Raw genomic sequence first — 13831 nt, 5'->3', positions numbered from 1 at the left:
CTAATTTAAAATGCCAACAAAAAGAGCTAAAAAGATCAAAATCACTGATCTATTCAATTAACCTGAGTTAGACAAATCAGACATTGTATTATATGCACAAGAATAATTGGAATATTTTATGGAAGAAATGCATAAAATATATTGTATTTATAAATCTATAGAAAACAAAATGATAATAAAATTACCCATTATCACATTTCTTTAATTCACAAGAAAATTTCTTAAATCAACATTTTCCGAACACAACCACTAGGCGGCTTTATTTCAAAACCCTTGTTCATCCAAGCATACCATACAAGTCAGTATTGTAATTCAAGAGAAGAAAGCAGGAATAGGGGAATAAAGAACAAGAAAGAACTAAGAAGAAAATGGAATGGAACAATAAATGAATATATAGATGAGAAATGAAAGACTCATACTATAGACATGGTATCATTCTACACATTGTACACTATTTTGATGAACATTATATGAAGCATTCTTTTGAAATTCCTTTGCACATCAATTCTCTGTTCCTCTTTTTCTTAAAAAAAAAGGCTTCTGAGGTTTCCAGTAATTCCAATAACCATATTTCCAATTCTACAAATATGCATGAATGTGCAGAAATCTTTTCTAATGGGAATCAAGGGTTGAAGGTGAAAGAAAATGTTTCAATCAAACACAGCAAAGTTTCTTTCTTTCTTTCTTTCTTTCTTTCTTTTATTTCTTTTATTAGATTTTTATACTGCCTTTCTGCCACTGGATTCAGGGCGGTGGACAGCCAAGAATAAAAACATCACATACAAAAAAATTTAAAAAAAAAATTTTTTTTAAAAAAGAATTAAACAAATTTTGGCCCAATAAATTTAAAACACCCCAACTAAAATCAATTAACAATTAAAAATATCTAAGGGGGGAGTTAAGCCAGCCCGGCTTGATGAAATAAAAAAGTTTTAAGGGCACGGCGAAAAGCACAGAGATCTGGGATCCTACATATCTCCGGGGGCAGGTTGTTCCAGAGGACAGGTGCTGCCATAGAGAAGGCCCTCCCCCTGGGGGTCGCCAGCCGACATTGTCTGGCCGACCGCACCCTGAGGAGTTCCTCTCTGTGGGAGCGTACTGGCCAGTGGGAGGCTATCAGTGGCAGAAGGCGGTCCCGTAAGTACCCAGGCCCTAAGTCATGGAGCGCTTTAAAGGTGGTAACCAACACCTTGAAGCGCACTTGGAAGACCACTGGGAGCCAGTGCAGCTCGCACAAGAGGGGCATCACATGGGAGCACCCCATCGCTCCCATAATCCCCCGCGCGGCCGCATTCTGCACCAGTTGGAGCCTCCGGGTGCTCCTCAAGGGGAGCTTCATGTAGAGCGCATTACAGTAGTCCAGGCGGGAGGTGACGAGTGCCTGAGTGACTGTGCGTAAGGAGTCCTGATCCAGAAAGGGACGCAACTGGTGAATCAAGCGGACCTGATAAAAAGCCCCCCTGGCCACAGCCATCATATGCTCTTCGAAAGACAGCCGTGCGTCCAGGAGGACGCCCAAGTTGCAAGCCCTCTCTGTGGGGGCCAGTAACTCATCCCCAATAGCCAGCGATGGCACCAGCTGACTATATCGGGATGCCAGAAGCCACAGCCACTCGGTCTTGGAAGGGTTGAGTCAGAGCCTGTTTCTCCCCATCCAGACCCGCACTGCCTCTAGGCACCGGGACATCACTTCAAGGGCATCATTGGGATGGCCTGGGGTGGAGATGTACAGCTGAGTATCATCAGCGTACTGATGGAACTCCACCCCAAAACCACGGATGATCTCGCCCAGCGGCTTCACATAAATGTTGAACAGGAGGGTGAGAGGACCGACCCCTGTGGCACCCCACAAACAAGGCGCCTCGGGGTCGACCTTTAGAACTTGGTAAGATCCTAACTGTTGTGGGAAAACAAATAATAAACAAAACAATAATTGCCTAACATTAATCAGATTGTCTTAATGTAGTAGCAAATCTTTGTTTTATCTACTAAATTAAAAAAATTTTAAAAATTATTTGAATATCTGAACTTACTCATAATGATCAATTACAAAAATTTTAAACAGGATAAAAAATATTTGCAAATTTAAATTAGTGCTAACTACATTTTGTCACGTTTGCGTTTTTATTGTTATTAGCTTTACAGTTTGTTTCCTCAATCCATTCTTCTTGCCCACCTGGTTAAGAGGCAAAAAGAAACAATGGCTTAAAAATGAAACTAATTGTGCAGCTAAATAACTCTTACTAGTATACTTTCTTCTCCCTTCTTTTTCACTCTACCTCCCTATTAATAAATGTGGTTGTTTCCTCCTCCTTCAGTGAAACTCTATAAGGAAAAGGGAAACAATTTAAAATAGGCTGTACTAAGTCAGAACTTAAGCTTTCATTGGCTGCTTTCTCCTTTTTTGAAAAATCAAATGTTTTTCTCTCTCTCTCTCTCTCTCTCTCTCACACACACACACACACACACAACACCAGAAAAATTAAGAGCCCAATTTAAATCCAAATAAAGAAGAGCTCAATTTCCTCAGGAGTACAGTTGATAAACTATTCCCTATCCCTATCAAGCTACCCTTTATTCCTATGGAACTAGTTTTTCTTAATGGCATGACATGTAGAAGGGTCTCCAAAGTGGCTCATAAATTATGTCAGTTTTCTATCAAAAATATTTATAGAAATCAGATAGAAATTGATAGATATTTGATATCTATCAAATATAATTGTCTGTTGACTCCCTATATTCACTAACTCATAATCATCTGATTATCTCAGTCTTCTGTCTCCTATTGTAATGAATCCTATCAAGTTGGTCAAAGCTCACTTACTACCAACTGACCATCAGTTATGGAAAAACAGTGGAAAACAGAATTGAATAATGATTAGCCTTTCAGTAGTATGCAAAAACAGCCCTTCAAAAGGAAGGAGAAAACAATAAGGCTAGAACAGATAGTAATTTAATTTATTTGGAATACAACTGAAATACTTAACTTCATATACAGTTTATCTTTTCTATCATGTTAAATATTAGTTTGGTAGTACTAACTTTTATCTGAACTTTTAGCTGTTGGTGTTGCATGTGCCTGGTGCCTTGATTTTAAAATTCTACAGTTCTACACAGCAGCTGATTCATATTAACTGGGAATGGAACATAAAACACATAAAAATCTTGTCAATGTACCTATGACCTCCCCTCCCCATTGAGAAGTCATCAATTATTTTTAAAGGATCTTCTTAAATCCATCTGCCTGTTTTCCAAATTGTGTAAACAGATACATCTATATAATTTATTTTTTGTCTTTAAAACAAACTATACCTAGAGTTGCAAATAAATTTAATTTATTAATTAGTAGTTGATTAAGCAATGCAAGCTTTCTATATTACTTGATAAAGGTAGTATTTCAATTTTTAAAAAGTACATACTGTTTCTAAATAGATAGGATGTGAATGCAATGTTATAAAAGAAATTTCAAGAGAATTTTGCATTCTGCAATTAATAATGTTCACCTTACATATTTGATACGTATAAATAGAATCTGCCAATTTACTACCTAAGAATATCTTTAAATGTTATTACAGTTTTTAAAAACGCTTTATTGTTTTACATTATCTAATTAAACATTACTTATTTGCTTAATAGTTACCTAGCTTTAAAGTATTTAAAGTCACTAGGAAAATGGAGCAAAAAACAGGATCCAGTTTTTTAAGACAGTCAGAGACAAATATCAAAGAAAGGTTGAGGTGAATAATGATCATGCTGCGCAAAGGACAGAATTTTCATTATTAATATAATAGAATTCAGTTCTTCATCATCTTGGAATTATTGCTTTTGGAATACATGAAGAAAAGGAATTTCTGCTAATTCCTAACTAAACATAAATGTATAATGTTCCCATTTGTATTCTGTCATAAAAGATTTGACTTAAATTAAAATTCAAAAAGACAGAACTCTAATTATCATTTTTAATTTTATAGTTTCCCTGCTGAGGGAGGATTTGACCACCCATTACTGAAAATTAATATTAGGAATTTGGCATTCTATTTTGCCGTAAGTGGCATATAAATAAAATCAGATAATAAAGAAAGCAATGAGGACTGAGTTTTACATTCCTCATAGTGATTATCAGATATGCTAAATACTATGCAAAAATCTACCAAATTGAAAATACACATCATAAAACACATAATACAGAATTTCATATGCAATTGAAAATTATGATCTATTAGGCAATTTGCTTTTAATTGTTTAGAAATAAATATAAAATAGCATTGTTACACAGCCAGATTCCAAGAAGTTAAGTAAATCACACAACTTTACCTTAAGTTTATCGGGTGAAGTATATGGTGCTTCAGGAGCATATATTCTAAAAATGTCAGCAAGACAACATGCAACAAGCAAGCGCACATCTTTATCAGGATGCTTAAGAAAAAAATCAGAAGCAAGATGTAAAGCAAGATTTAGATACAACTCTTTTTCCTCTTCGGAGTCTTGGTCCATATCCATAAAGGTTTTTACAACCATCTGCAAAAATAATGTTTAAAAGTTAGCAATATATTATAAACAGGACATTTCATAGACTATCATACATACATGCATGCATGCATACATACATACATGTTGTTGCTGCTGCTATTGTTTTAATCATTTAGTTGTGTCTGACTCTTGGTGACTTTATAGGCTAGTACTCTCCATGCTACCCTCTCAAGCACAGCTTCTTTCAAATTGTTGGATGTTCACTTTGTATCAGATTTCATGTTGTCTTATCAGAGTGTTCTTTGCTTGCCCCTTCTTCTTATTCAACTAATCTTTCCTAGCACCATTTCCTTCTCCAATGAATTTGCATGCATGACACGGCCAAAGTAAATCAGACATAGTCTTGTGATTTTGGCTTCTAGTGATATATCTGGTTTTATACGTTTTAACACTTCTCTGTTAGTTACTCTGGCTGTCCATGGTATATGCAATAATTTACACCAGCATCATAGTTCAAAGACATCAGTTCTTCTTTAATTAGAATACTCTGTGTGTGTGTCTCTGTGTGTGTGTGTGTGTGTGTGTGTGTGCGTACACACACTCAGAAAAATCTGCTTTTTTCAATTGTAACATCAAAAATGCCTTCAATACTTTTTAGTTATATATCACTTTATATTTCTCTATTAAGAGGTAACTGATATACACATCTGCAATAGAAATATAGTTTATGACCTGAAGATTAAAATAAATGTGAATGGTGAAGTGCACTGGTGGTAAAAAAATTATGTTTGTTATTTTTTAAGATGCTATAAACTCATGCTGAAAGACTGAAATTGTAACAAAAAAACTAAAATACATCAGAAAGTATTAATAAGGATTTGTTTTCAGAAGATTATTTGCTTTTTAATACTTATATTTATTATATTTCTTAGCATAGTATGAAAGGTATTAATGTATTCCACTTTAGTCTGATAGCACCCATATTAAAAAAAAAAAAAAAACTCCAGGTTGGTCATCTTGCTACAACTGTGAAAGACAGCAATGAGATTCAGTTTCAATCCAAATTTTAAAAAGCAACCCAATTTGATGGAATCCAAACTTCCATGTCTATCAAACAAACTCAATAAAGGGTTTTAATGTTTTGGTTTGCTTCTTTGTCAAATTTGGAGATTCTTTTAATCAGGAGGGTACAGGAAGAATCCAAAATACTGTCACATTCAATTTGAGAAAAGTGGTACTTTTATTTAAGATTTATATTCCTCCAGAAACTCAGCATGGAATAAACAGCACTCTTAGCATTGCAGAAATAGCATACTTGCCTTCAGTTTCCCCCCCCATAATAGCTCTGTAATAGGGGTTGGATTGAGAATAGTAACTACCCCCTCCAAACAACCAATAACTCTGAATGGTTTAAGCTGGAGGTGTCCTTCCAGTCCTAGACTAATATCTATAGTACTAAAGATATTTAGTACATTAAAATCCAGTGTTGTCCATAGTCAACATATCATCCAATATGGCCCTGATAATTAACAATGTCACTGACAAATCTATTTCCTTAGAATATTATGGATATTATTATATATTTAAAAATATAATTACTGAATGTCTCAACGTTCATGCAAATATTCAGTTCGTTTTCAAAAAACAAAATAGGAGATACAAGTAACTTGAAATGACTTCTTTTTAAGCAAAAATGCCTACTTTATTATATCAAAAAATTCCACAACAGTACAAAAATCCACACACACATTGCCTCATACAGAAATCCACTACTACAAATCCCTGATAAATGGCTCTTTAGCCTCTGTTTAAACACTTCCTAAAACAGTCTGTTTCACTGCTAAACAGCTCTACTTTAAAATGGTTTTTTCCTGATGTCAAACCATTATTTTCGTTATCAATTGTGCAAGAAATAAAATGTCATTAAATCATATAACTTTCCTAGTATCTGCAATTATTGTTCTAATGTTTTCCTAGTTCTTACCTAGAATTATATTTTATAATTGTCAAAATTGCATAACCGCCCCTCAAAAAAAAAAAAAAAACAACGCAGCAGATGGAAAGTATACTATTCCTTCCCTTCTCCAACAGAAGACTTCTCTATCACAAGAACCACTGTAGCTATGACATTTTGTGTTTATTTAAGTAATCTTACTTTAATGATCTATATAGTACCAGCTTACTGCTATACTACTACCACAAAAAATGTAAGAGGAAAAATAGATTTCTCCTCTTATCTAATTAAAAATGTTCAAGGAATCAAACATGTTTACTTAGAAATATTGAATAAACATAAACATTAAGATAGAGAGCATGAGACAGTTTAAAAGTTGTCGGAGACAAAAGGCATGCTCTGCTTATTTTAGGCAGAAAATGATCATCACAATTCAGTTTAACAAGCAACTAAAGAGATGCTTGTAAGGAATTTTGCTTCATTGAATTAGTTCTACTAATTCATCAGAAAAACTTTAACAACTTACTATTATTTACATGTTTAGCCTTTTTGTTTGAAAATAAACAGTTTCACATACATCCAATTTTGGGCTGTCCAAATAAATGTCACAATATATAATAAACTACCCACTCACTTTTAATCTTCGTACCATCTCTTCTTTTGAAATTTTGTCAGATATTTCTTTAACTCCTGGAGGGTATGTAATTTTTCCATCATTGGCTCTTGTCTTTGAATGAGCCATAGTGCTATTTTAAACCTAGTAAAGAAAAAAAAATTAGATATTGATCACAAAATATCAAAACACAGACCAAGGCAACTGTATAAGAAGTAACAAATTTTACATTTCACCACCGGTCTATATACGTTTGCAGGCATACAAAGTTTAGGATCCAACATCTTCATAAATGCAAGGGGACCCTATTCCTTAAGCAGTCTTTTTTTGTTATTGCCCCCATATTATAAAACACTTCGAGCAAGAGATTAATCTGTCAATTTCCCTATTAGCTTTTGACAAGATATTCAAGACTGTTTTATTTGTGCAAGTATTCTGGGATTAAATACTGACAGCTGATTATGTGGAAATCTATCTCTTCCTATAGCTGGAAGTATATTATGTTGATTTTATGTTGACTTTGCATTTTACATAAACCACCAGGATTGCGTTTAATCTGGGCATATAGAAATACTTTAAATAAATAAATCCAATAATTATTTGCAAATTATTGTGCAGGAATTTTGTGATTAACCGCATAGCCTAAATACAGTTGCAACATACCCATTAGACAACTTTCTATTGAATTAATCTGTTTAATAAGGTTTTCTTGGAAAAGATGTTTACATCTCAGCAAGATTTTTTCAACGAGGTCCCACTCGTCATCTTCAGGCTGGTGTCTTTGGCTTCGTGCCTGTGCGAGCAAAGCATGATCGGAGCTGCCGCCTACCGGACATCTGGAAACTAGCCCTAATCAACAGAAGAGTCCCAGCCACGAAGATTAACACCGGACCCAAGATAACACATGACACCACCACCAATCATCCTCACCAGATTCAAACCCAAACCCATCCCATAGACGAAATACAACCACCATCCAGAAGCCAGACCACGGCATCACCAACTGCTGCACCCCCCTCCGATCCCCACACAAAGCAAATTGACACACGCCATGAACACATGGTAAGACCTCAAACTCGGAGCCAAACCAAAGCCCGGGATGTGGCATCACAGCCATCTGCTCAGGACATTACATCAAAAAATCAGGATATCACAACACCAGAACTCAGGATGTTAACACACAGCCCATTACCCAGGTCGTTAAAACACAAAAGACTAATGGGCACACATCAAGGACCTCACCTACACAGGATGTTACGAAACAGCTGACTAATCTGCAAACATCAACTCATCAAGATGTAACAACACAGGCAACCAACCTGCTCACAGCAACAAAGCCAACACCCCATACCTCCCCACCAGTATTTATAGAGAGACGGCAGCTCCGATCATGCTTTGCTCACACAGGCATGAAGCCGAAGACACCAACCTGAAGATGACAAGTGGGACCTCGTCGAAACGTCGCCAAGATACTCTCAATCTTACACGGGAAAAGACCCGATACACCAAAAGTTGCATATATACATATATATACATATATGTATATGTATATATACACACACACACACATACATACACTGTATAAATATGTTTTCTGAGTTTTTCGCGGGTGTTTGCATGTAGGTCTTTGGTTATTCAGGTTTTCTCCCGCGTAAAATTGGAAGTGTCTTGGCTAGTGTCTAGCCAAGACACTTCCAATTTTACGCGGGAGAAAACCTGAACCACCAAAGACCTACATACATACATACATACATACATACATACATACATACATACATACATAAATGGGAACTAGCTTCCATAATTTCCGAGATGCCAAGAAAACAGTTAAGTTGTATTTACAGAAATAAAGGAGCACAATTTCACTTGAAAATAGCAAGGAAGCTATTACAAATGATCTCTCATGGCTGTGAAAGTGCTCATTCTTAGGACATAGTAGAGATTCTTGAAAAAGTTAAGGACAGATGTTTAAATTCACAGTCATGTATTGTCTGAAGCATCTTTACTGAATTTGAAGTTTTATTCAATACTGTTACCCATATTTTGAGTTTTGAACTACCATTAAAAAAAAGGTTCAAGTTTTTTAAAAGGTTTTAATTTCTTGAGTTCAGAAGCTGTAATTTCTTGAGTTCAGATACAAAAATGGAAATTCCCAATCTTTTTCTAGCAGTCCTTCAAAAGGAAAAACCCACTGATCCAAGGGGTATACAGCTTGAAATCATGGTCTTCATTATAATGTAGAATCACATTTCTACCTTTCTTTCTATAAACTATGTATGTAAATGATTCCATAAAATTCAACATATATAAAATCTAATATTGACTGCAAAAGCTTACCTTTCATACACTTGAAACAAAAACAAATTCAGAGAAATGTGGGGGATTTTTTGCAAAATATGTCAAATGATATCTCTACTTGCAGAACTGCACAATTACTGAAATTGTTCAGTAATTTATCACCGGCTCTCCCTTCTCTGTATTTTTCTCTCTCTTCTCTCTCTCCTCTCTCTCTGTATCTGTCTCTCTCTCCCCGCTCTGTATCTCTGTGTCTTTCTCTGTCCCCCCTCTCTCTCTGTATCTCTCTCTCTCCCTATGTTTCCCGCTCTCTGTATCTCTGTGTGTGTCTCCTCTATGTGTGTGTGTCTCTCTCTGCCCCAGGGGTGAAATCTAAAATTTTTCCTTACCGGTTCTGTGGGTGTGGCTTGGTGGGGTGTGTGTCCTGTGACTGAGTGGGCATGGCCAACTCGATGTCACTCACAGCCATGCCCACTCAGTCCGAAGACCCTCTTCCACCAAGCCACGCCCACAGAACCCGGTAGGAAAACTTTTTAAATTTCTTTCTCCCGCGGTTCCGCCCACCCCCCCCATTCCCCGGACTCCTACTGCTCACCTTTCTCCCGCAGCTGGCTGTCAGGGAAGGCAAGCACCCTAAAGGTACCAGAGTCGCTCACTCTCCTTCTTGAATGAGCCGCTCTGGTCCACGCGCTGGCTGCGCAAGCGCACACCATTTAATTCAGCGGCAGGTTGGGTGTGCGCTTGTGCAGCCGGTGCGTGGACCAGAGCAGCTCATTCAAGGAGAGTGAGCGACTCCGGTACCTTTCGGGCGCTTGCCTTCCCTGACAGCCAGCTGCGGGAGAAAGGTGAGCAGTGGGAATCGGAAAATGCACCATTCCTCAACTCTGGCCTTGCTGTGGAGCTGCTGCCTGCTCGCCCTTCGCCACGCGGTTCCGCCCACCCGCCCCATTCCCCAGAGTCTCTCTCTCCCCCTCTCTGTATCTCTCTCCTCCCCCTCTGATTCTGATATGAGGCGTCGGGCAGGCCACAAAGCACTCTCGCAGCACTTTGCACATCACAGTGAACTTTAGAGCACTTCACAATGGGACGGGGATGGGGTCCCCTCCTCCTCCTGGAGCCCATTACGACACGGCGGCCCTCCTCCTCCCTTCTCCTCTCGCGACCCCTGGCTGGCTGTGGCGGAGCCAGGAGAGTGCGCTGCTACCATGGCAACTTCACTCTGCTGTACAGTAGAAGCCATTTTAAGGCAATCCAGTAGAATCCATTTTAAGGCACAACAGGCTGTATCTTAACAGAACACACACCCTGAGGGGTGTTAGGAGTTTCTTACCCCCCGCAGTATTTCTTTTCAGGGAGTAAGTAATCTGTGTACCAAGTTTGGTTGAAATTGCTCAAGGCATTCCAGAATTATGCTGGTAGAAGCCATTTTAAGGCAGTCCAGTAGAAGCCATTTTAAGGCACAACAGGCTGTATCTTTGCCCAGGTATTTATAGACGTCGAAGCGTTTGTCTGACAGGGAGCCATTGGGAGGGGCCTTTCTTCCCCCTACTCCCATCATCCCTGCCCTCTCCTTTCCACCTCCTGTTGAGGGTAAAACTGCCCTCTGCAAAGTGGTGCAACGGAACAGACAGCGAATAGATACGTTGCTTAGCAAAACACACAAATACTCACAGACTCTGAACGTTGATAGAAAAATAAACAGTCTTTACATGTAGTAAAAAAAACAAACTTGGCTTCTCAAAACAAAGATAACACTTCTTCAAATAATCACGGTTCAACACAAAAACATAGTTTGCTTACAATTCCAGTTCTCTTCAGTAACACAGATACAGTTCCTTTCAGCAGTTCAACTTTCTAATAGCAGGAGCAGAAGTGAATGAACTTGCTGCCTTCTTTTATGTCTGCTTAGCACAGCCAATTAGTCATCTTGTAGCAGTTAAAGTTACAGAACATAGTTTTCTATATATTACCTACCCAACCGTAGGATAAGCATCCAACATTCACCCCTTTGGGTAGACTAATATATTTACAATCTTAAACCATACTGTTCACATGTATCTATATGTTTCCTACTTCCCTGTGCTTTTGTGAAATGATCAGCCACATTGTCTTCTGATGCACAATATACAAGTTCTATCATCTTGTTCATTATACATTCTCTTACATTGAGATACCGAAGATCTGTATGTTTTGTTCTAGTCTTTACAGCTATATTTGTCGCCATTCTGAACTGTTTTAATAGATTATTAATTTTATCAGTTTGGGATAATTTAAATCCTCCCCTAGTTTTTTCGATCCTTACGCCTAGGTATTGTATCTCCCCTAGATTTTTAATCCTGACATAAGCTTTTAATTCATCAACAATCCTGTTGGCCTCTTGCTCATTCTTTGTAATCAGAGCTATATCGTCCGTAAAAAGAAGTAATAATGATACTATACCATCCCTTTCCATTTTAAATAAACATGGATCTGCTAATCCTGCTTTAAATCCGATATTCTTCAATGTTTTTACAATGCACTGGTTCCATTTATAACCTGACTGTTTTAACCCATACAGACTTTTCTTTAATAACCAACAGTCAGCCTTCCCATTTTCCTCAAATCCTGAGGGTTTCATTAAATAAATTTCATGCTGTAATGGTGCATGCAGATATGAGGTCTCTACATCTAAATGGTTAACTATATATTTATTTCTAGCTGCCCATACCAACGCTGCTCTTAATGTAATGGCTTTTAAGCTTGGAGCGAATACTTCATCATAATCATTAGGAGACTGATTAAATTCTTGAGCTACCAGCCTAGCTTTATATATTGGTATCCCATCTATCCCAGTCTTTAATTTATATACCCACTTACTACCAAGTATAGTTTTCCCTTTTGGAATTGTTACAGACTCATACACTTTCAAATTCTGCAAAGATTGTAGTTCTTTAGTCATTGCACCTCTCCACACTTTCTGGTCTTCAGGTGGAAACGTGGTCAACTCATTAAATATAGTAGGGACTTTATTTACTTGATAGACTGTAGTTGCCTGATACCTATCAGGTGGTCTTGTTACTCTACTCGACCTTCTTGGGAGTTCAGGACTTACAGATTGCCTCTCCACCTTTACTTCTTCCTGCACTAAGTCTTTCTCTACCTCTTCGCTCTGGATCTCTGGCATTTCATTGGTAGCTTCAGTCTGAGTTTCAATTATTACCTCATTTTCAGTACCTAATTTATTCCACCTTACATGCTCCATAAACATGGCATTTGCACTGTTAACTACCGTTGCTATTCCTTTTACCCAAAATCTGTAGGACCCGTGGATTGAATTATAACCAACAAATATTAATTGTTGTGCCCTACTCTGGCCCTTACGCCTTAACTGCACTGGAATATGTACCCATGCAGGTGACCCAAATGTGTGTATGTAGCTCAAATCCGGCTTCCTTCCATGCCATACGGTATATGGAATTTTGTTAGTGGTTGTATTTATGGTGTTGTTTAAGAGTGTATTTGCACACATAATTGCTTCTCCGCATAAATTAGCCGGTAAACCTGCATCAGCTAACATTGATCTCATCATTGCTTGTAGGGTTTGTCCTCTCCTTCCAACATATGAGTTATGTTGTGGTCTATTTGGAGCTGAACATTTGTGCTTTATACCAGCATTATCTAACATTGATTTAAACCTTGTGTTTACAAACTCAGTACCATTGTCAGTTACAATGGTAACTATTTTTTGATTTGTTTTTCTCTCCACAAACTTAATCCATTGAACAAAATACCTAAAAGTATCTACCTTAGTCTTCAATAAATAGCAAAAACCATACCTGGAATAATGGTCAACTATACTGAGAACATAGCAAGCACCCCCTAAACTAGCCTTCATTGGCCCTATTAAATCAGCAAATACCACTTCCAGTGGTCTCTTCGTTTTAAACCTGTCAAACCTATTAGCAGGGATTGTTCTACTTTTCTGCTGATTACAATATTGCAATTTAAATACTGGTTACATGGTTTCAGCTTCAATCCATCAACTAATTTTAGTTTTCTATAACATCTTAAAACTGATATGCCCCATACGTCTGTGAAGCAAGTGAACACATTCATCATGTGGTTTGACATTTGAGTATACAACATTTGTAACATGGTTACTAGATAATTCATATAAACCATCTTTCAGTTTCCAATAATCTTGGTTTCACCTTTTTCAATTAAACAATCATTGGTTCTAAACGTTACTGTATATCCTAGCTTAACCAATATTCTAACCGAAATCAAATTTAATGTTTAGATTTGGAACATATAACATATGCATTTTTTCTTTTACATATGGACATATTGCCGTTCCCTTACCACATGCCTTTAGCTTCCACCCATTTGCTAAAGAAACCTTATTATTACTAGGCAACATTTTCACAAAATAGTTGTGTGTTCTCACAATGCATAGTGACGCCCCACTATCAATAACCCATGAATCGTGATTAACCGGTTTCTTATCAGACATAGTAGCT

The 13831-nt window shown here is 37.4% G+C and overlaps 1 protein-coding gene across 2 annotated transcripts in view; it reads right to left on the bottom strand.

Moving 5' to 3' along the window:
- Window positions 1-13831, bottom strand: part of PDS5B (PDS5 cohesin associated factor B) — an 81748-nt gene that overhangs the window by 51851 nt on the left and 16066 nt on the right. For both annotated transcript variants that reach the window (XM_034411252.3, XM_034411253.3), the window contains exons 2-3: window positions 7059-7181; window positions 4315-4518 (exon numbers count right to left, since the gene is read on the bottom strand). In XM_034411252.3, coding sequence (XP_034267143.1) covers window positions 4315-4518; window positions 7059-7166 — 312 coding nt within the window. In that variant the 5' untranslated portion in view covers window positions 7167-7181. The remainder of the gene's footprint in view (window positions 1-4314; window positions 4519-7058; window positions 7182-13831) is intronic.

The sequence above is a fragment of the Pantherophis guttatus genome, chromosome 5, assembly GCF_059756535.1.
Source record: "Pantherophis guttatus breed Tessera chromosome 5, ASM5975653v1, whole genome shotgun sequence".
In the NCBI taxonomy this organism is placed as follows: Eukaryota; Metazoa; Chordata; class Lepidosauria; order Squamata; family Colubridae; genus Pantherophis; species Pantherophis guttatus.
Note: the sequence above shows the minus strand (reverse complement) of the source record. Positions and strands in the feature narration are given on the sequence as shown.